Source organism: Drosophila guanche, unplaced genomic scaffold, assembly GCF_900245975.1.
Source record: "Drosophila guanche unplaced genomic scaffold, DGUA_6, whole genome shotgun sequence".
NCBI lineage: Eukaryota > Metazoa > Arthropoda > Insecta > Diptera > Drosophilidae > Drosophila > Drosophila guanche.
In genome coordinates this window covers 1,897,080-1,920,417 of record NW_022995744.1, presented here as the reverse complement: position 1 = coordinate 1,920,417, position 23,338 = coordinate 1,897,080, and the positions used below count along the sequence as shown (strand labels likewise).

Below are 23,338 nucleotides of genomic sequence, written 5' to 3'. Positions count from 1 at the left end.
GTTCAAGGGCGAGGGACTAAGACTGGAACTGGGTCTGGGTCTGAGGCTGGCCAAGCACTGCTTATAAATCAGAGTTCGCTCTTTTTTTGGGACGACAATGAACCCGATTCGAGATGCAAGAGGAGGGAATACCTCGCCGCACTACATATTGATCAATAAAAACGATCGCCAAAGGCTTTTGTCTCTAGATATTCGGTACATTCCGTTGGTGGCAAGTTCAATGCACTTGTGAGACTGGTTTCAATTTAAATTTCGAAATGCATTCGCGAAGATTTACGCGCGTTTTAAATACACACAGAGAGTGGGAACTCAACGAAAATTAATAATTGAAGGCGCTTTGAGGAGCATTCCCAAGCCATTTCCATTGCGAGTGATGATGCTCCACGGGCTGACACTTGACCCAGACGGCGCCGGCCTGTCTTGTAGCAAATAAATTAAGGCGCTCATGAAGTGCCACAGGCTACGGACCGAGTCCGACTCTGACACATTTGTGGCCATGCTCCGTTCCGCTCAGGGCAACCGTCGGCACTTCTATGGATTCTTGTCCAGGTACAGGTCCAGGTCCAGGTCCAGGTCCGGGCTTGTATTCTAGTCCAGACATTCAAATCGTTCGAAATCAATCAAGTTCGTGGAGGATTAGGGTCTTTGGCGCCGATGCGATGCGGCCAATGTAATATTAGCCAATCTATGCTAGAGGTCAATTCTCTGCCAGTTCTTGTGTCTCCCCTGTGAATTCGTGAAAATATTCTAGGCCCATCAAAGTGGCAGGGAAACAAATTTAAATATTTTATAATCATAAAGAAAGTTAAAACAAAAGTCAGGTAATGAGATCGGTAAGGCCAAGGAAAAAAATTTGTACAGATACAAACAAAATATAAAAAAATAAAACAAAAACTTGCCTTTTGTTGGAATTAATCTAAATCAAGAGTACACATTCATCTATATGAATATTAAAGTCGTATCATCGCATTTCTATAGTGTCTTTTCAATATATTATAGCTCCGTTTCTTATGAAAAATAGCTTAAACGCATGCATACATATGTACCTACGTATATTTTTCATCTGGAAATTACGTTTACTACACAAAATATATGTACATATGTATGTATGTATATGTTTGTACTTTTATTTTTCCCTGGGTTGCTCACCAATTGACTTTTGGCCAGCGCGCACGAGCCACAAACCCAAACTCGACTTGATCTTGTGCCCAGTCAGGGGTTATTAACGCAATGTGTCTCGGGTTTGTCATGAAATTCAATCCAGCGATCCGGAGAAAGGCAAAGCCTAATCCTTCATAAGTACAGCGAATTCCTCTTCCTTGAGATTGTTTTAAGTTGGAAGGATTACATAAATATCTGGTACTCAAGAAAACTTTGGTAAGACAATATTTGCAAGGCCAACCACCAGAGCCATGTGGCAGGTTTAATTAGAGAGATAGTAAAGAGACGACAACTACAGCCTTGGATTATCTAAACACGGATTAGGCACAACACGCAGACAAATTCTAATTGAGAAATGCTGTTTAGAAATAAACATACAAGACGCTTACGAGTATACTCTCAGAAATCATATTTATAGGTCCCGTGCATGGCCGTTTCCCGTTACTCATTTCTCGAATCATCTTATGTTCTCCGCACGAATGTCTTTCCCTGCCTCTGATTAGATCTAAATGTGAACAAGTCTTCCAGAAACAGGTAGGAATCACTCAAGATCAGAAACGACCCTGAGTTATTGCTGTTTATAGCGAATCACAAATATGACTACATGTCGTTTATAACACATTTATACATATGTACATGCATACTTACGTACATACGTAAGAATATAATGCCGGAGAGGAATGTGTGATCTCCACTAGCTCCATCTACTACATCGTAACATTTGTTCCGTCTAAAATACCCGGAATGGTGAGGCTAACATGGCTTCTAAAATGGACATGGACATCTCTCCCAATCCCTTTTGCACTAGCTTTGATTATGGCTATTATGGGAATTAAGACTAAAATATATACATGAATACATATGGATCTTATTCAAACCAATACAAAATTTTAAATTATGTTATATGGGTCTAATAATATGTACCAATACCAATAAAGTGAAAATTTCCGTTTTGCGTGCGTCTTCACACACAAACGCAAAAACGGCTCGATAATTGTATGGGTGCCGAGCTCTGGTCTAATTATACCCGGTACTCGAAGAGTAAATAGGGTATATTGTATTTGTGCGAATAACGGTTGTATGTAACACACAGAAGAAAACGTTTCCGACCCCATAAAGTATATATATTCTTGATCAACATCAATAGCCGAGTCGATTGAGCCATGTCTGTCTGTCCGTCCGTCCGTCCGTCCGTCCTTATGAGCGCCTGGATCTCAGAGACTATAAAAGCTAGAGCCAAATTTTGCATCCAGACTTCTGTATGCTCACACTGTTACAAGTGCATTTCAAAAATGAGCCACACCCCCTTCCGCCCCCGCAAAAGGGCGAAAACCTCCCAAATCTACAATTTTGAAGATAAAAGAAAAATAAAAACGCCATTCCGTTGGGTATGGCCATATCTATCACCATATCACCAAATTGGATCATTAGTATAGCCACAATGAAGAAATTAATTTCCAGTGGCTAAACCCACCGCGTCCCGCAGCTTATATTTGATTTTTGCACATTCTCTCATTCACACTCTGCTTCTGCATTATGCGGCCTCTGCCTCTGCCGATTTTTAACCCACCCCGTCCAGCAGCTTATATTTGTTTTTTTTTGTGTGCGGGCGCTGCCTCTGCCTCTGCAGAGTGTGTGTGTGGGTCTAGGGAAGGGTGACAAGCTAACTGTTGTAGATGTAGATTACAGATGAAGAAAAAACAGAACCGCTAAGGTGCAGATGTAGTACTGAGTGCCGGGCATAAAAGCGTATCACACGTCCCTTCTCGTTTTTTAATTGATGTTCTCGTAACATCTAAAACTATCTAGGAATGTATTCATAGGAGATGTTCCAGCTATTTATAATAAATAATATTTGTAACGAAGTGGAAAGACTTAATCGTGGCGATAAATAGAAACAATAATCGTCAGTCCGTATCTGCATATACATATGTAATTAAGAGACTTAATTCTAACTGTAGTAATACGAGTAGAACCAGAGTGCCGTTCCCCAATTCCTATTGGTATTGGTGCGAGTATTGCCATTCCCAGTGGCTCAACACATAGTATGTCGATATATCATTAGCGGGCGTTTGATTTCCAATTGCCTTTTGTGTGTGGACTTGCTGTTTTGCTCCTTTGTTGAGACATTTTCAAAAGAATGGATGTGGCTCTGGTGAGTGGGGCTGAGGCTGAGGATGCTCTGCCACAAAACCAGACCTCAATAATGGTATAGCTAATAACACTTTCTTGCCATTTCGATCCGATCCAAATCCGAATGAAAGTGTTTTTCGATTTTTGAGAGAGCGATTGAGTGTTTGTATTACTCGATAGTAGAGTAATACTTAATACTATATGGGAATTTGGGGATTTCAGTGATAGATTAAGTGATGGGTTCAACTTAATCTAAGAACAACTCAAGATACTTGCCGCTATAATCTACACACTAGAGTCTAGACGCTAGTTCTAAGAAGCTCTTTTACCTCTGCTGCTCTACCTGTTCGAACTGCAACTCGAACATCGTCTTTGGTGTATGGTAGTTCGCTTCAAACATGTCTCAAACGACAAGACAAAGCTGCCCCAAAGTCCGACTTGCAGAGCGAGCTGCTTGCTGTTTTCAAAAAACTTCGAAACGCCGAAACGAGCGGACGTGTGAGCGCGAGGAGCGTAAGATTCGAACGAAGCAGCGCGGAAAAGAAGAATTCAGCGAAAGAAAAGAAACGAAACGAAACTAAACGAAACGATCGCGAACGAGAGTGAGATGATCAGCATCTGAAGCGGTTTACGGGTTACGGGTTACGTGTTGCGGGTTACGGCTTACGGTCTACGGCCAAGACGATTCAATGGCCAGCAGACGCCGCCTGTTGCTGCTGCTTTTGCTGGTTTTGCTGGTTCTGCAGTTAATCGGCACCACGCCTGCGTCTCGCAGCCTCAGTGTTAACGGGAACAACATCTGGCGGCGAGTGCGCCTTGTGACCAGCCAGGAGAGCGACCGCAATGTCTACCAGGTGCTCAAGCCGATCAGCCGCAACTCCACCTCCACGAGTACCACCACGAGTGCTCCGAGCACTACAAGCAGCACCACCACTAGCACCACATCCACATCCAGAGCCACTCCACCCTCACAAAGGTCAGCAAAGCAATTGGATCTCAACTTTCCCGGTAGCGTCTCGAACGTCTCGAATGCCGCCCGCCTGGAAATGTCCACGGAATTCTTCGTGGTGCCCACTCTGACGGCCAGCAGCACAAGCAGCTCCACCACTTCCACGCCTACGAGGAGTCTCGGAGCCAGAGCCCGATCCGCCAGCACTCCCCGCGTCAGCCAGGGAAACAGTAGCGGCCACGGACTCGGACATGGACACGGACACGGTACTCCTCCAAGCATAGTGTCTACGCACCTTCCCTTCACCGGACTCCGAAAGGAGCCGTGGGTGGTGCCGGTGCTGGTGCTGGCCACGCTCACCATGCTCATGATGGCTGCCTTCGAAATCTTCGTGCTTTTCAAGGCCTGGCGGACGTCACCATCGCGACGTCATCTCTTCCTGGGCCAGATGCTGCTCCTAGGATTGTTCGCCTGCGCCAGCCTGGGCGCCATCATCACCGCCCAGCCCACGCTCCTCAGCTGCGGGGCGATCCGCTTTGGGGTGGGCGTTGCCTACGCCCTAGTGTTCGCCGCCCTCCTGGTGAAGTGTGTCTTCCTGATCAGCCTGAACGGAGGCGTTTACCTGCCGGCACCGTACCAGGGGCTGCTGCTGCTCTTCGCACTTCTCATCCAGGTGGCCATTGGAGGTCAGTGGCTGCTAACTCAACCGCCAGAAGTGTACACGACTAGTGTGCCAGTGATGGGCAGTGGATTCCTCTCCACCACTGTGGCCTCGCAGACGAACTACTCGGCGCTGTTCTACCCGACGTCGTACACTACGCTGGACGGGACGCCGGAGATCTACACCAGGATTGCAGCGGTCAGCACGGTGCTGATCCCGCTGTGCAAGACGCAGTTTTCGGAGCTGCTCTTCTCGCTCATCTACATAGTATTCCTCATTGTGTTTATCGCCGTGCTGGCCATTAAGTCACGCGGAATCCGGGACAACTACCGCGAGGCAACTTACATTGGCCTGGCCATTGGCGGCGCAATTCCCATCTGGCTGGGCTGGATGCTGTGCGGGCTGGCCGTGGCGGAGCGGCACAAAGACGCGTGCATCGCCTTCGGACTAGTAGCCACCTCGGCCACCGTCTTCCTGGTGATGTTCATGCCCAAGGGCAGGCAGCTGGCTGCCATGGGCAAAGAGGGGCTCTACGTCGAGGATCGGGAGGAGCAGTTCAGCTCTCTGAGTCGCGCCGGGTCCGGCTACTCGCCCTCCTTCTTCCACTTCAAGCCCATCAAGTACGGCGTGATGAGCGGCTGTGGTATTCCCAACTCTGCCACCAACACGGGCCAGGGCCTAAGCTCCAAGCACTGTTCCAGCGCCAACAATGGTGGAGGTAAGTCTGTCTCCATATCCATACATCCACATCCATATCCATAGTCGTTGGACTTGTCACAACTTCAGCAAAGGGTCTCTAGCCAATCTGTCAAACGGTTCAAACATTCATGGACCCCACCTAGGTCGGATTTTATCTTATCCACCCTCTTCCCGTCACTTCCCCCCCCCCCCCCCCCCCCCCCCCCCCCCCTGCGATGATTGGCTATGCACCATGCGGCAGCTGTCAGTTCCTGTTAGTTTTGTAATAACTTTCTTTTCTTGCCTCATGTGCACGCGCTCATAGGGGTGGGACTGGGACTGGGACTGGCAACCTCTTGAACTTTTATATTTATCCATACGTTCGCTCTTTCCAAAAGCAAAAACAGAAAACACATTCAAGAAGAAAGAAAAGCAAAAGTCTTAACTTTCAAAGTCAAGTCAGCTCAGCAAGAGCTCCACCAGACGGTAGCTATGGCACAGTGGTTTCCGGCAACGGATCTACTCGTATGCATGAACATCAAATGGAGAGGGAGCAATGTAAGGAACAGAATATGCACTTCGTTCTCTTTAGATATTACACATATTTCATGGTTCCTAAACGAAGTGCATTAATATTGTCTGCAACTTTAATTATTAGAAGAAAATAATTAATTAATTCTATTTTTGGCGGTGCACTTTCGTAGCGAGTCCGAACCACTGTGCGTCGGCATCAACTGGGCTTAAAATTGTTTTGTCAGGCCGTGTAATTGTTTGGCATATTCATTTTCCCGACACTGCGCCGCTGCCTGAAAGAGCTCAGATGCAGAGATCTGTCTGTCTGCAACTCTACGTCTCTCTCCGTCTGACTCTTTCTGCTGCTTTTGGGTTCGTTGTGAGAACGAACTGACGATATTCGTTGCCAAAGTCTTTTGATTAAATTTCTTTTTCTGCCACTTTGTAGCTGATGATGCAAATAAAGCCATCAGCAAGAATGAAATTTACGATTCCAGATTTCACATCAGCCCCATTGGGCGGTGTTAATGCCATGGAAATGGTGGCGACCTGTCCCCAAAAACAAATGCTTGGCAGATTTTCAAAGAGCAAGTGAAAAGAAGCAAAGCCAAACAATACCAATGTCTATTTACGATCTATTGGATTGAGGCATTTTTTTTGTTTTGTTACGATTAATATTAGTTTTCGTTTATTTTCTTAACAATAAAAAGAAGCCCTTAAAGGCTTTCAAATGTTCAGCTTTCTAATAAAAGCAAAAGTTGTGGTTTGCCACATATTGTACGTGCTGCAAGTGGAAATAGGGTTGATGGGGAATGTGGGGTAGCCATCTATGGGTGCCGTGCCTGCTTCAGCCATGTAACACTTTACGTAATTTAATTAAAGCAAATACATTAAAAATGTATGATTACAGTCAGCAAAAACATTTTAAATGGAAATGGGGCCAGGAAAACTTCAGCCAACTCAAGTGGAACACTCGAGCAGAAATGCTCCACTGAAAAGTGTTGGCCACCGCTCCTACTGTACCGTTTTACTGTAATTATTGATCAATTCTAGCCCAATAGGGGACTCGAACAAAACTATTTTCCCTCAATCCAGATAAAATTATCTTACCTTTAGCGCTGCCACTTCCAAAAGTAAAGATTTTTGCATAGGTTATTGTATTCAAGTTGTCATACTTTACCAAAATATAACAACGCGACGCTGGGCCCAAGTAGGAAGCGTTTAACATGGCAGCTACTTGATGACGACGACGACTTCGTGTCTCTGTATGTGAGCCACGCATGAAAGCAAACAGAGACTGGGCTGAAATGCAGCTGTAGCTGGAGCTGGAGCTGAAGCTGAAGTTGGAGACACGGCCCACAGCCGATGCGATTCGCCGCCAGGACAAAGTGCATGTGGGCAGCCCCAGCCTCAGCCTCAGGCACAGTTCAGTCAGGGCCTCTGATTCCTCTGCCAATTCCCTATTCCGATTCGGAGCTGGGCGGCTGTCTTCGTTTTCGTCTTAGCTATCGGCTCATAAAGAAAGCCAGCAACTACGACAGCCACAGACAGACAAAATATAGGTAGGTACGTATACACTTATGGATAAATGAGAGATATAGTGCCCTGGCACTCGCTGCATACCCGTACATATCAACGTATGTACTTATATACATATGTATATAATCGCACGTCAAACTGTCTGCAATTGAAAGTGCATTTGAGAGGGGGGGTAGCAGCAACAGAAAGAGAAAAAGAAACAACAGGCACAGGCAGAAACCTTAAGACCGAAAGACAAATGTCTGGAGACACACAAAGTACAGAAAATCAAAGTTGGCACAGAGCTTAACAAGCAAACGGAGCAAACATCAGCCAAGAGCTGAGCTGCCAGCAATCGCTGCTATTATCGTACTCATACTCCAGACCCGGACCCCAGGCCCCAGACCCCAGCAACAGCCACAGCACCAGCCCATAGCCAAACCCGATCCGATCAGATCCGATCCGATCCTCAAACATGTGTGTGGGTTGACTCTTTGAATTCAGTCGAGCAGGGTGCCAGTCCCAGGCCAAGTCCCAGTTGAGTGAAGTGATCCAAAAGCCCGGACGAGAGACGGCAAGGGTGCCGGCTTGGTTAAGGGCAAAGAAAGAAAAAACTGGAGCTGCATGTGGGCTGGTTGCGGTAGAAATTTACATAAGGCAATGAGGCAAGAGAAAAATCAAAAGTTGTTCCTTTTCTTTTTGTGTGTGTTCCCTTGCCTTTGCCTTTGGCTTTGCCTTTGCCTCTGCTGATTGGAGAGCAAATGACTTGGGCAACTAACTTGATTTGTTGGTGGAATTGATCTACTATCGGATTTCTGGATCCCGTTGACTCGTTTGATTGAAGGATGCATGCGCCCCAGAAGTCTATGGGGGGGACACTGTTGGGTATTAAATCGTCCACTGACATATTTTCCACTGAATCAAATTGCTTCTTTTGAAGCTCCGAAATGCTTTCTGAAACCCTAGCATACAGGTACAGAATACAACTCAAATAACTCAGAAGTAAATGTTCAAAAAATGAGACTCGTAAGCCGAAACCGTAGTCTTTAAAAATATGTCTAATACATTCTTAATATCGAATTTCCTGCCAGGCCTTTAGATGTTCTTGTATGTATCTGTACATATGTACATGTGTATGTATCTGAATCTTTTCCTCACTGGGGGTGTGTGTGGTCGTTAGCTGTTCGGCACATAATTCACTGAGCAATTTGCAACAATAAACTAAACGACAGCTAACGGCGTTGACGCCAAGGAATGGGCCAGGGCCTGGTCAGGCCAAGACAGTGGTCCAAGGGCGGTAGGGGAGCAGTCGGAGTCAGAGGCCAACAGCATTCACGATGATTGCCACCGCAGCCTCGACTATCCAGTCGAAGACGAGAAGACGATGAACGCAGATTGACAGCAACAGAAACAGCTTCAGCTTCAGCAAAAGCACCAGCTGAAGTTCTCTAGAGGACCTAGCTCGAGGCCGCACAGGTCTGGTTTGCTTCAACTCTGGCTAAAAGGATGTCGTGGGGCCTTGTCGCGATGCGGCCCGATATGAGCCGCTCGTTGATTGAACGTGCGCAAACCGCTCGAAATGATACGAGGGTTCAAGGTTGCGGGACTGGCTTTAATTGAAGTCGCATTGTTGTAACAGCTCTTCCAGTGGCAGGGGCAACGGGCAACGGCAGCTGTCGACAACATGCCACGCGATGACGGGCCAAGCCACAAAAATAGATACGAACATGCCTCTGACCTGCACTATGTAGATACTTGCTTTGCCGAATGATCATGATGTTATCATTATAGAAACCGTGATGCTCTGATATTCAGGCGAGAGATCCGCTGCGAAGGAGAGCCGCCTCTGATTGACCTTTTTATGGCGAGATGCCTCCGCTAGGGTGTTCCGTCTTCGACTTGTGGACGAGCCCCAATTGGCCAGTTGGTCAGTAAGACGGGCCCATCAATCTGAGCATCTGCCTTGCGGTCTTTGTTCTCTGTCGACGACGCATTTTTTTGTAATTTTATTGAGTGACTTTATGCCAGGCAACCACATCCATAAAATCAATCATTCATACCCTTGTAACCGAGAGGGGAGCCAACCAAACCCCATCAGACCTTGGTTGGTTAAAGCCGGTAGATCCGTACTCGGAAGTTTTTGTCTAGTATTTGTCTTGCATGTTTATCGATCGATGGGGATTTGTCAATAAAAAGACGCCTAGGGAGGCCGCAATTCATTTAACTCTGCCCCGTCCAGAGATTGTTTTTCTTATTATTTTTCACATATTGTGTCTTTTCCATTTTTTGCCTTTTTTTATTGCCAAACACAAAGTTTTTATTCTAACACGGAGGCTTAACTTGGGGTGGAAGTTTGATTGGGTTATTGATGGATCTTACCCGAAGCTTGCCTCATTGTCATTAACCAGCCTAAGTTGGCGTTGGCCAACCCATGACAGTCCCAAGGAGAGCCCATTAGAAATTTGAGAAATGAATAAATGACTGTCACGACTTTTATTGGGTTTGTTTATTCAAAAAACTTGTATATTTATCTGCAAACGTAGATGGAAAGTATAATGTTTCTATAACTCTATAGATTTTCACTGTAAATAGAAGATATTGTTGAATTGTGTGAACATTTAAAGTTTAAATAGAATGTACTGGTAATACTTATACTGGGTGAAGTTCCAATAAAATGGAAATGCAGTCAGTAACCAGTTCAAATTTTCAATTTAAAAACAAAAACCAATAATAATTTCCATCGTAAGATTGCTGCTTACGTTTTCTTTGTTCAAAGACCAACCGTGGAGTGCCTTGGGGCTATTTGAGACTATTGAAACGATTCGACCAGCATCAACTGTCGAAAATATGACACAAAAAAAGATTCGATTAGCCTCAATTGTTCTAAGCCCACTTCAAGCCAAGACCAAAGACTGAGGCAACGAACTTGAAATTGAAAAACCAAGAAAAACAAAGGAACAGAGCAGGGCAGAATAGAGCAAAAAACTTGACAACGATGATGATTATAAAGATGAAGCTGATGATGATGATGATGATGGTGATGATGATGAAGATGGCGTAATGTACAAATCTGTGAAGTACGTGTCTTTGAGTATGGATAGTCTCTGTGTCCGCGTCTGTGCATGGTGCCTAATATATGAGCTGGGTAAACGCTGCCAGCACGTGCTTGAAACGAGCGTCACTATATATTACCACAAAATTATAGCGGTTTGCAATAACAGGCGCAGTCGGAGCCAGGCCCCAGAGTTGGATACTGGATACTGAACACTGAACACTGAACACTGGAAGTAGAAGCGATGATATTTAAGTTTTGTCTAGAAGTGCCAGCAGCAGGCAGCACCCAGCATCCAGCATCCAGCATCCAGCGAACAGCAACGTAACCGATAACCAGTTCCGAATTGCGGCAATGAAACCGAAAGCGGAAAAGCCAACCACCACCACCCAGCTCTCCGCACACTTCCCAGCTCGGAGCAAGTCAGACCAGCCCGACCAGGCCGGGAGAGTCGAGCTGTGAGGGAGAGAGAGGAGTGAGCAGTGCGCCAACTGCACATACTCGTACGTTCAAATTATTACGCCAAATTGACCAAGAGTGCATCTCTTCCGCGGGTGATGCCTGGCTGTGGCTACTCTTACGATATATCCCAGAGTGGCTCGTTGGATGCAAAGTTTGAATAATGGCAACTGGCGAAGGGACCAATTCGGTTCGGATCTCAGCCAGTGATTGATTTAAAGGTCTTCAGCACTCAAGTGCCGAAAAACCGCGGTAAATCATTGGGGCTAGGTAAATCCGATAATGAACAGTAAAGGCAGAGCGAAGACTGGTACAGGGTATAGCAAAAAATTGGTAACACTGAAAAGTCGACATGTTCTGCACACTGGGACTTATCTTAGCACATTGTACCCTGAATATAAATTGATTTTTAGCAATTTGAAGGTCATACGCCCTTAAGCGAAATATGCAAATTGCCAACGGTTGTGGGCATGTGAAAAAGTCTCTTCTTCCGCCTCTAAATGGGAGGGAAAAAATGCTCGACCACCGCTCATGACAATGAACTCTGAGCCAGGGGGAGGGAGATGGAGTTGGCATAGAACGAACGTGGCCAATTAGTTATAATGCTGCTTCGTGATATCACAACATCTGGCAACTCACTCTCAAAGACCCCAGACAAGAGCAGCAGTGGCCTCGGAGCTGCTGCTTCTGTTGCAGCAACTACACGTTTGGGGGCAGATTCAGAGAGAAAGAGAGAAAGAGTCTATGACGGAGCCAATAAGGAAAAAAGCAAGCGACTCCCGACGCTCGCCAAAGAAATTACTCAAGTCTGCAAAGTATGTACCAACAAGCAACAGCTACAAAAAGATACTTTGCTGTGCTAAGAACAGCAGCAACAACTGCAACAGCAAAAGCAGCAGCAGCAGCAACAAAGGCGAACAATGACAATCTGCACGTAGCAATCAGTCAACGTGCGGCAGTTGGTTTAACTTTAAGTTGTTGCCAGCCACAAGATAGAAGATACTGGGCCTCAGACTAAGCTTGGTCGGGGCGAGGAGAAGGAAGGGAAAGCCGACAAACTGCAAAATGCAAAACGTGGCTCAGAGAGTCGGCGTCTCAGACGCTGGCTTTTCGCTAGAGATGGCCAATTTTCATAAACATTTCCAGTTGTAAGACAGAACTATAAGTACGAAAGAACGAATGTGCGAATGTACGAGAGAAAGCAAGAAAGGGGAAATAATTAAATGCAAGTGGGGAAAAGTAAAAACGGAAAAAGTGAGGAATCCAAAGGGTGGATGAGGATGAGGAAATGATGAGCGAATAAACTGTCTCACGTTAAATAGGAATAAATTACAAGAACAATTAATGCAACACACAGCAATGAAATATTTATAATTCTAAAAGCGAAAACATTTCAGGACCAATTAAAAGATTTCTAATATGCATCACGCACAACTTTATTCCAACTATTCGTCACAAATATTTTCCCATTGAGCATTACAATTAAAATTCACAGTCACGTCTTCTGTCATCCCTAGGAAACTTAGGTATTGTCCGATTCCTGTCCACCCACACACTTACACTCACACACTGACATACTGACACTACCACAGAGACAAAGCGGAACACGCACACGGATGCCATAGAGCAGCAGAGCCCGGACCTGGACCTGGGCCTGGGCCTGGGTCTGGGTCTGGTCATACATATTTGCACTTAATTAACGTCTTTCGTTTCGTTCATTTTGTTGGCCGACAGTGGAGTATCCGGGGGGATAGTGCAGTGGGGGTTTTGAGTTTTAGTGTGAAGGGTATTTAAGGCAAGCGAGCAAATCCATAATGGCTAAATCAACGAATAAGCCGGAAGACTGCGAAAATTAGAACTTGAGGGTCCTAGACTGAGAAAAAAAGAAAGAAACTTTTCCCCAGCAAAATGGAATTAAGCCAAATTTGCCGCTTCAGCTGACGGCGGCTGTTGTCTGGAAACTAGTTTATTTTTTTGCGCCAAACTCCAAAGCGTGCACACAGATAGAGTCCGCAGATGCAGATACAGATGCAGACACAGATACAGATACAGATGTAGAGGCCGACACATGCATTTCATTTTCTGACACATAATTCTACATTCGAGGCAGCTGCCGTGGAGGCAGGAGAGGAAAAACAAGCGAGCTTAATTGCAGTATTTGTTCTAAGTTAATTAGAAAAATCAAGACAGCAAAGAGAGACCAAGACCGCGACCAGGAAAGTGCCACACGAAACGAGGGTAGTGGTAGTGGTAGTGGTAGTGGTAGAGGGGCTCTGTGTGTGTAACTGCTGCATTTAACACTGTCAAGAGTTCAAAGCAACAGCATAAGCCTTAGACCTACGTTGTTGCTCTTCTCGCCCGATTCTCCAGCCTTGTTTTGGCTCATTTCCCCATTCTTTCAGATTCAGTTGGCTCACCATGCTGTTGAAATGTATTACAATACACATCTGAAATAATAATAATAATCATAATGATAATAATAATAATCATAAATCACAGCAGCCGCAGCTGCCGGTCAGAGAGCAGTATGTGGATTGGCTTACATTTGTTAGGCTTTGCCAGCTGCTTGCTCTCCAGCCTCTAGCCTTATATGAATATGAACATGAATAAAGAGCTCGGCTAATGATAAGCCCAGTTCATGCTTGTGGGCAAAGAACTCTAAAAAAAAACCTCTGTGAAAAAGTTACAAATATCACAACAATTAGGGTTGGGTTTGGGTTGGGTAAGACAAACTCGAGCTCGAAAAGTTGTCTACAGAAATACATCATAAAATCAAAAAGTGGAGAATGTGTAAAATATGAGGAACAAAATATGGTCTCAGTCAAAGCTACTTGCACTGTGAATAAAAGGATGATTTAAAGATAGTTCACTCTAATCGTCTACACATCTACATATATGGATGCATTGCATGGATGCATGGATCCTATGTGTTTCGCAATACCAAAACATGTATTAACCCCATAAAGATAATAAGATAATGAAGGTCACAGCACACAACCCTAACAAAACGAAATGAACTGGAACAGCTTTTACAAATCAAAGACAAACCTATTAAGATCCCAATGGACAACGTTAAAATGTTTACTAAAAACTAATAAATGGGAACGCACTCAATGAGTATAGTCCGAGTTAAATACAGTTCGGACCGAGACTTTCTCCATGGCTTGAGGGTGTTGCTGTGCTGGGGCCAAAGGTAACCCACGGACATGTGACACGAAACTAGGGAGAAGAGAGATGGAAGAAGCGATTGTTTGACATCATTAAGATCGCCATAAATTGGCCGGCAAAAGTGTGAAATATGGCAGGGTAATTTCCATGAATTGGGGACATCTGTACCCGGGCTGTGGGTCAGGCCAATTATGACTGGCCCTGGCAGAAGTTGTGACATCTTCACTGATTTACCTACACCTATACATGTGCAAGTTTGCTTTAGGATTTAAGATGTTAAAAGAAACATACATACATACATATACACTCTTTATTAATTTTATTTATTTGTTTATTTACTTTTTTACTTGTCATTTCATCCATATCCATATTCACTCGTATCATCATAAACTCGACCGTAAATCAACCGAAAACCGCCAACAACTATCCCGAAAACAAACACAACACGAATCATTATTGCAACGATATAAAAACATAAAACCTCCGACTCCTCCCTATCGTACCTTTTCGACACCGTCTCCCTCCCCATCATTCCCCATCTGCTCGACTCGCCTCGAGTCGTCACCTTGTCAATATAATCATTTAAATATATTCTCGACACGCTCACGGTACGCACACATATACACGCGCACACCACACCATTGCAAACGTCATGACATAATCTATTCATGTTGTTGTTATTTCAATCTTTTTTATTCATAATTATTATTTTACTCTTTAATCTTTTGGAACTGCTTTTTTTTGGGATTGACTCTTCCGGTATTTGTACCTTTTTGAAATTTAATTCATTTTACATTTACTGTCGAAAAATGTCTGCTGCAATCCAATAATTATTGTATGTACATATGTTTATCCTATACAAAAAATCCATATCTCTGTGGCTGTATCTATGTGCGTGTGGGTCACGACTGGTTTCGCTATTGGTTTGGTAAACTTTACATTCGGCTCTGGTCTCTGGTCTCTGGTCACTGGTCACTGGTCACTGGTCACTCTGGTCACTCTGGACTCTGGGGACTTTCAATCACACATGCAACACCCACACACCAACCACCTCTGATCAACACACCACAACCACACCACCAGATCGGGTTGCTTTGGTCACCGCCGCACCGCCGAGCTATACACGTATGTATCACTATTTTCCAGCACACTTGAGCCCGCACCCGTTCTGTTATTATCCACCCGCACCACCACCACCACTGCCACCACAACCACCGCCACCACAGCAAGGTGCACCGCCCACGCTCACGCCGTTGACCCTCAAACAGTTGGGCAACTCCCTAACCTCCATGACACAAGCGGCGCAATTGGCCAAAACGTTGCGCTATGCGCCAGGTAATACATCACATATTCTCGTATTATGTCCCACTTGCAATAATATCTTTGTATAATATATTTGTAAGCCTCTTCGCATAGGACTTCCTAGAGTTCATATTAATTTTAAATGTTCATTTTATTAATTTATTACAATCATATAGGCATGTTCATACGACCCGACGAAGCGAATCTCTATACGACGCTGGAGCCGACGTTGAGTACCAATCCAAATGTTTACTTCCAACGAAGCGGAGCCGTCCATCCCGGTATCCTCTACTAGGTATCGTAGTAGTATAGAGTATCGACAAGTATCGAGAACACTGGAACTGAGTATTTTTTCGTAATATTAAGCTACGGCTCCCAAGGAGCAGCAATAAGTGATTTGATACTAATAGATCATTTCGATTAGTGTAAAATTGTTTGTCATAACTGCTAAGCCCTACGACTTTATATGTGTAATTAAATTTATAATCTTGTACCCAGGAATTTTGATATATTCCCGGGGGCTTAGAGAGGAAAAATGAGAAATAACTGCAATGTGAAGACCTACTTAGGAGATATAAACCATCTACATTGGTTATGTTTTGCACAATAATTTTAACAGCGATTTCATTGATCGAGGTCCACCTAAATATGATCAATTATTTAAGTGTTAAGAATCGAATACTTTTTTTAAATGAAGAAGAAATGTGCGCATCGCACACAATACATCGATATAGCCATGTCTGCCTGTCCGTCCGTCCATCCATCCGTCTGTTTTGATGAGCCCCTAAAGCTTAGAGGCTAATAAAGCTAGAGTTGAAAGTGTATTTATACATTTCTGCCAGCCTCTTTCCTTTCTTTTACACTCACAATTCTAAAAAAATAATAATAAAAAAAGAATGCACAGTCTGGATCAGATCGGATCATTATTATAGCCAGAATGAAGACACTAATTGATTGTGACTATCCCGCTTCCTCTCTCATTCTCTCTCTCGCTCGCTCGTAAGATTCGAATGTTCGATTCTTTAAAAATAATATGCCTCTGTCCGTATCCCTACTCCAGTAAGTAATAGACTTAATAAACATTTGTCTAACCAAGTAAAACGATCGGTTAAGTAAACACGAAAATGTTGTACATAGTACATATAGCAATGGCCACGAGCACAACCACACACACACACACACACACACACACACACACTCACATGATGAGAAACCCAATCTCAATAAAAGAAAATAAAAAAAAGAACATCTTGCCGCACTCTCAATTACCACACAAGAACAGCCTCAGCATCATCAACAATAACGATTACAATTACAATTACAATTACAATTAAGTATAATTGCAAATTATTGGCATTGCAATGCCTATTAACGCCTGGCACAGATGGAGATGGAGATGGAGATGGACCAGTGGCAGAGCGGGTGAATGGGGTATTATTGGATGCCAACGCTGCGCTGCATGTTTCAAATAATTTGTTAACGCCTCTCCGATTGCGATTGGGTGCACGGCAATGGGCTGCTGGATGCTCATCATCGCTGTTTCGAAATGTAATGGTAGATAAACGCTCGACCATTATCGCCTGCCTCTAAGTACGAGTATCCACGAGTATAGAGCAATTCCCATTGCAAGACAAAACGACGCCTCTGATTACTTGACCCCCATATATGGCAAAAGGTCTAGGTCTAGGTCCATGGCCATGTTCAGATCCAGATCTTGGGAGTACTACAAATGCATGCCGAGGGTGTGTACAGCAAAACACTGGGAGGTGCAGTAAAAAGCCTCTCCAGCCTCTTCCTCACATTAATTAAGTGCAACAATGCAGTGCAGAAGCGTGAGGGAATAGCAGGGGGTGCGAGACTGGAATAGGAAAGGATGGCAACATTCACATCTCCAGGCGGTCACATTTTTCGTATTAATAACATTTCTCACGAACATTTTACCAGAACAGTCAGCGCAACTGAATGTATGTACTTCAAGAAAAGCTATATATACGTATACATATGTATATGTAACGTGTGTACATAGGTATTTGCAGCTTTCACTTTCAGCCAATTATGAGTAAAGATTAAAGGACAATTCCAATGCTTTCCACAAGTTCCTTTCAGTGGCTGAAATGATAATACCTTTTCTTTCAGTGTTATCACTGAATTCCAGTGGCAGGGCTCGCCACAGAATCAGCTTCTCTCTTTTGCAGCCGCCTCGCTTCAATTAGACGCGCCTTCAAATCACAAGTCAATCAAAGTGGTTAGATTTGCCGTCTTCGTCGTCATAGTCATAGTAGTGGTCGTGGCCAACGTCGTCGTCGTCGTCGTCGTCGTCGTCCACATCGCCATCGCTGGCGGGTTGACATCTCCTGACATGGCTCACATGTTGCTGGACCCTGGAAGCGGCAGCATCAATTACAACATCCATGACGGGCACAGCGTGAAATGTTTGTAAATTTCTTGGCGGCGCTTCCGAGGGGACCAATTAGGCCTATGTAGTCATTTCAGATGGACTTCTGCAATTAGCCAAAATCGAATCCAACAATTTCATCAGAGGCATCACCATTCCATTCCAATCCATTCCATTCTAGTACCCATTATTATCGTCTCAGCCACTACCATTATCATTATCCATCGTTATCAATATGTCTATCGTGGCGATCTATTTGATCAATCGATTGTAGATGCTTACTACCTTCATTCGTATATTTTCTCTTCAGTCCCACCCATCCCCTTTCCAACGATCAGAGGCGTGCCTTCTGACGTGCTAATGGCGTTTTGGTAACGCTTTATGGCATAATGGGTATTAGCCAGGTAAGCACGATGACCAATCATCAAATGCGGCTTGGGGCAAAGGATAGTGGAGGTGGTGAATGTAACTGATGAAAAGTACTGCTGAAATTCGTTAGAGATGAGCCATGGCCAAGAACAGGGATAGTACCGGAAATGGATTCCCAAACATAACGTAAATATGGCTTCGAACATAAACATACTTACCTGGGAACTTTTAGATGAACATATTATTTATTTTACTCTTCATAAAACTTGAAATAATAAAGAATTTTAGGCAGTCGTTCAAGCAAACTTATTGTTAATCTGTTTCTCTCACTCTCTCATCGCTAACTTTGGCCGACTGACGAACGCCCATGTCTGAGGTATGAGGGATCTCTATTGCATCTGAATCTGGGATCTGTATGTGGCTGTGTCTGTGTCTGAGTGGGTGCAGTACATTTTTTTGGTCATAATAGTTCGCGTTGTTCGTTTGTTGGGGGCATGTTACCAATACGGTTACGAGCACGGGTATGGAGCGAGTAAATTAAATTACTTGCCTGGCCGCACCATTAACCGTAACATTATCCTTGAATGAATGTGCCATGGGAGGGGATAGGAGAGACATGACGAGACGAGACGAGACGAGACAAGACAAGACGAGCCGCTGACTATGGGGGCTGGTCTGCGGGTACTATTACAGCTATTATTGTGGTGCAAATGTTATGACCGCTTTATAGAGAGTGCATACCAAGACCAAGGAGCGAAAGACGTTGGCAAAGGGCCCTAAGGGCAGCATCACGTTGCTGATTTGATGGGGTTTTTTCTCTGGCGGAGGAGACCTGAGCTCCGGCTGAACGATGGCTGAATGATAAGCCTGAAGAGAGCAACTGGTAATGCGTGCATTGACCGCGCGCGGCTCAGTTCTGGGCCCTCAAGCGATGTTGACGTAAGTTAAAATTAAATTTTGTACAAGTACAGAGACGAGATGCCTTCCGAGTACAGTTAACCTTGTTTAAGTGCGCCACGCACTGCCAAACTGTGTGCTCTGAAAAAGTAAGGGGGAGGGGGAGGGACAGACGCGTCTCGACTCGACGGCAGTCTCAGTATATGTCCAATTAACAGTACCCAGAGCGGAGAGACATCGCTCTAACCGCGTACCGCCCGTCCCCGCGTTGCTCCTGAAGGAAGTAGGACCGACCACAAGCTAAGACCCAGGCACAGGCCCAGACCCAGCCCAAGTCAAAGTCACAGTTTTCTCGTAAGCTCCTTCTTATAGCATTAGTATATGTATCTCTGCCAACTGGTTCTGCGTTCGGTTGGTTCGGTGCAGTTCGCTTGGAGGCTAACCAAGCTAACCAAGCTAACCAACACCTCTCCAGCTCTGCAGCTCTCCCTCGTTCCTATCGGCTGTCTGCTTAAATAACCGGCAAATGCAAACGGTCACCCGGCATACGAGTTTATAGCGGATGCGTAAACGTAAACGCATTTGGCTCGAATGCCGTTAGGGCCTTTGACTAAATTGCATGGACACGGGCCCCTTTGGCATCGACTCTGGCTGCGGCTGCGACTGCGGCTGCGGAATTGGCATTGGCATCTGCTATTTGGATGTCGTCTAGTGGAGACGCCAATTCATTGATCCAGGCCTGGCAACACGATTTTCCCATTGACATTTTGTCGAAGCTCTTGGCTGGGAAATGCTAATGCATAACATAGTTTTCGATCGAAAGCCGCCCAGATTTTAGCCTCACTATTGAAGTAGACTCGGATGGCAAGCAAAATGAAAGAATCCCATTTGACGTAATCAACAACAGAATGTGGGCAGACCGCACGAAAAAATAAAAAGAAAGAAAAAATGTTTTGGGTCATTGATTTCATTCGCTATCTTTGCATCTTAACGGGTTTTCTTCACTATTTTGTAATGGGCACAAGATCAATGTACCAGAGTCGAGTCAATATGTTTCTGGACGCTGAGGTTGAGCGCACGTTTGAGTATCTTCCCTTTTCTGTGGAGAGCACGCAACTGAGTCCCCATTGATTAAATAACCGTGGTCAAAGTAATGGACACAAAAAGAGGGCAAAGCGGGTAAGGCTAACACGAATATGGGATACACTATCCCCAAAATACGGAACTGACTTGGTCAAGATTCATTCTTACTTATATATAGCCTGACCTGCTTTCTCATTCTCATTGAATATCTACATATCACCCCATTCCATCGAAAGAGCATCGCTTAGTAGAGCAAGATCGCGTCAAGTACCAACTTCTTAATTATTTTTTATGATCTTCTTTCAACCGACTACCGTCTCAGAGTTTGCGTCTCTCTTTGGCTTTCTCACAAATCCCAGTTTGGTTACCTTTTTACAGCTGGCTGGCTTGTTGGTCTTCAAATGCTTCAGGATTTTTTGAATTGAATTGAAATAAATTGGGTCAACGTGTTCCAGCAGCGTTAGATGGAAGGTTGTTGTCCATTACAAGTTCATTGAGACGTTTCATCATCTCGGACTCATATGGGTATACCCAACGAGAGAGGCGTGCAGAGTGAGAGGAAAATTGTGCATGATAATTATTATTTATGTGTAAAGAAAGGTCAGTCAGAGATTTGTGGTCTGCAAGGTATCCAGATAGCAAGGAGGCTTGTTAGGAATGATAATCACATTTTTGTGAAAATGCATTTAAATCCAACAATATGGAAAGAGAAATGCGTAATTTGAAAATTAAATGGCTCTCCATGTGGCACAGAGATTGATTGTTCATACTTCGAATGCGAAATTGAATGCGAGCTATGCAGTGGATCTAATTGAATTAAGGATTATTGGGGAAAGAAAATAATTAATTAACTAGCTTAGATCTTCATTTGGATGGACTGGCCAGAGATATTTTTTATAGTGCCATAAAGTACATAGACCTTTTAATGACTGCGAATGTTGGCTTCATACGGAGGGGCTTCAATCACGATCTCGTACGGACATCTTCAATTCATCTTCGGGGGTTCGGGCGCTGCCCTGCGCATTGTATGCAAAATCGAAGTAGGGGGAGAATAAAGAACACAAAGTCGTGCGCTAAATATAAAATTTAATATTGCAACTTACACATGTTTCCGAGTTGCTCCAAATGGCTGGGCCCGACATGGGTTAGCCTTCCTGGGTCTGGGTCTGGGTCTGGGCCTCTCTTTCAGCTTGATGATTCGTTCTGCTAAGTTCTGTTCTGTTATGTTCTGTTCAGTTCGGATTCGGTTCGAGCTGGACACGGCTAAAAGCTCTCACGAGGTTTAGCTGGGAGTTCGGGGTTATTTGCTGATTTTTACGACTATTTCTATCTTGAAGATACAAGTTTATTTATGGCCCGGGCTCTCCCTCCCTTTGTGGTGAGTGCATAAAATGCAGGGAATGACATTACAACACCCAGTAAGCAGGATCCGATCAGCCTCCGAATCTCAAACCAAATCAGAATGGAAATGTTGATGGTGATGGGAGTGGGTATATACACACATATGTGTAGGTATAGCTATGGGTATCGGCACCAATAGCAGAGCACTAAACGTGCTGTATGTACGAGGATCGTACGAGTATGTGGGTAAGATGAGTTGGCTTGAGTTTACTAGAGTTTAATGTAGTTTGCCGGCTAACTGCAAACGCATCGAGGGAGCCAGCCCGAATGCCAATATTGGGGAAACCAACCATCACAGTCAGAATGCTAAAAGGGCTCGGGATTCGGGCTTAGGTCTGTGTCTGGGTCTAGGTCTGGGTCTGGGCCTGTTCCTCGATTATCTTACCTCCTATTTTTTTTGTTCATGTGCCTCATTAGGAAAGGCCTGTGGAATCCAGTTCCAGCAGGAGGAGGGAGGCAACAGTCGGACCCCAGACAATTGACAATTTAAACGAATTTCTTTCAAACCCAACACTGACATAGCCCCGGCACAAATGACGAATAATTGTGAATCCCTCAGCCAAAGTTTACGCATGAAATATGCACCACCAGGAGGCTGCAGCCGCAGCAGATTCAGAAGCAGTCAGTTGGCTGTGTTCGTGGATGGGAGACCGAGGGACGAGGGACTGAGGGACTGAGGGAGGGACAGGTCGCTTGTATGAAGTGTCATTCATCTGGCCATAAACGCATTATTCAATATGGTGGGCCAGAGGAGCGCGATGGGTGCAATGGGATGGGAACAGGGCTAGCTAGACAAACGAGTGATCGGTAGACGTAGACGGACACCAACAACTGCTACAGCAACAGCAACGAAGACGACGACGGCTGACTAAATGCCTCATACTGTTTTAGCCCTGGGGTCTGGGTTCTTGTGGGGCTCAGGCAGCTCTTGTCCGGCTCCGTCTGTTTGTCAGCTTAGTTTTCAAGGTTAACAAGTTGCATTTGCAATTTGGGACTAGAACTGGATCCGACCGAAGGAGGATTGTATTCACCGACAGCGGACAGACAGACAGATATACAGACGTACGACCCATCGACAGCGTCTACCGGTTGGGCGAACTTCCATGCGACCGCATCAATCGTTTGGTGAGAATTAAATGCTTATACCTTTTGTTTGGCCAGCACAATCTTCCCTCCCCAAGTCCCCCAACCCACCTCGGGAGCTATTTCTTTAATGAGCGACCTGCTCAATAGCCCGAACAGAGCCAGAACAAGAACCGAAACCAAAATCAAAAGGCCCAAGAAAAAGTACAACAAAAAGCACTCTCATCGAATCAAATTATACCATTGGAAGGGCATGATTCTGGAAGTAGTTAAGGAACGTTTTTTAAGGAGAATCGACAAGAACCTACATTTTAAGAATAAATATAAGTAAGACGAGTAGACGATACTCAGTCAGTGTACATACATATACATATGCATTTATGTATGTAACCTTAGTGTGAAACATACATATGTAATATAAATTTAACTTCATGCTTTTTTCGAATTTTACATTTTACATTTTTTTTTACATGTGTCACATGTACACCACCAACACACCCAACTGCAAATTAATTT

General features: G+C 44.6%; 1 protein-coding gene across 3 annotated transcripts; it reads left to right on the top strand.

Annotated features, from left to right (window-relative positions):
- The first annotated feature begins 3,773 nt into the window (after positions 1–3,773).
- On the top strand, positions 3,774–16,474 carry LOC117579721. 3 transcript variants are annotated; one of them, XM_034265715.1, is made up of 3 exons: positions 3,774–5,622; positions 15,439–15,627; positions 15,771–16,471. In XM_034265715.1, the coding sequence occupies exons 1-3, from the start codon at positions 3,984–3,986 to the stop codon at positions 15,887–15,889; spliced, it is 1,947 nt and encodes a 648-aa protein (XP_034121606.1). In that variant the 5' UTR covers positions 3,774–3,983; the 3' UTR covers positions 15,890–16,471. The 3 variants fall into 3 exon arrangements, with proteins under 3 accessions (XP_034121606.1, XP_034121605.1, XP_034121607.1); XM_034265714.1 differs by having other exon boundaries at positions 15,376–15,627; positions 15,771–16,469; XM_034265716.1 differs by lacking the exon at positions 15,439–15,627 and having other exon boundaries at positions 15,771–16,474.
- Positions 16,475–23,338: the final 6,864 nt, after the last annotated feature.

Excerpts from the sequence above, each read along its gene's own strand:
- LOC117579721 (XM_034265714.1), top strand. The coding sequence starts at position 3,984 with ATGGCCAGCAGACGCCGCCTGTTGCTGCTGCTTTTGCTGGTTTTGCTG. Across the intron at positions 5,623-15,375 it reads CAGCGCCAACAATGGTGGAG|ATCGGGTTGCTTTGGTCACC; the intron begins GTAAGTCTGTCT and ends CCACACCACCAG. Across the intron at positions 15,628-15,770 it reads AACGTTGCGCTATGCGCCAG|GCATGTTCATACGACCCGAC; the intron begins GTAATACATCAC and ends ACAATCATATAG.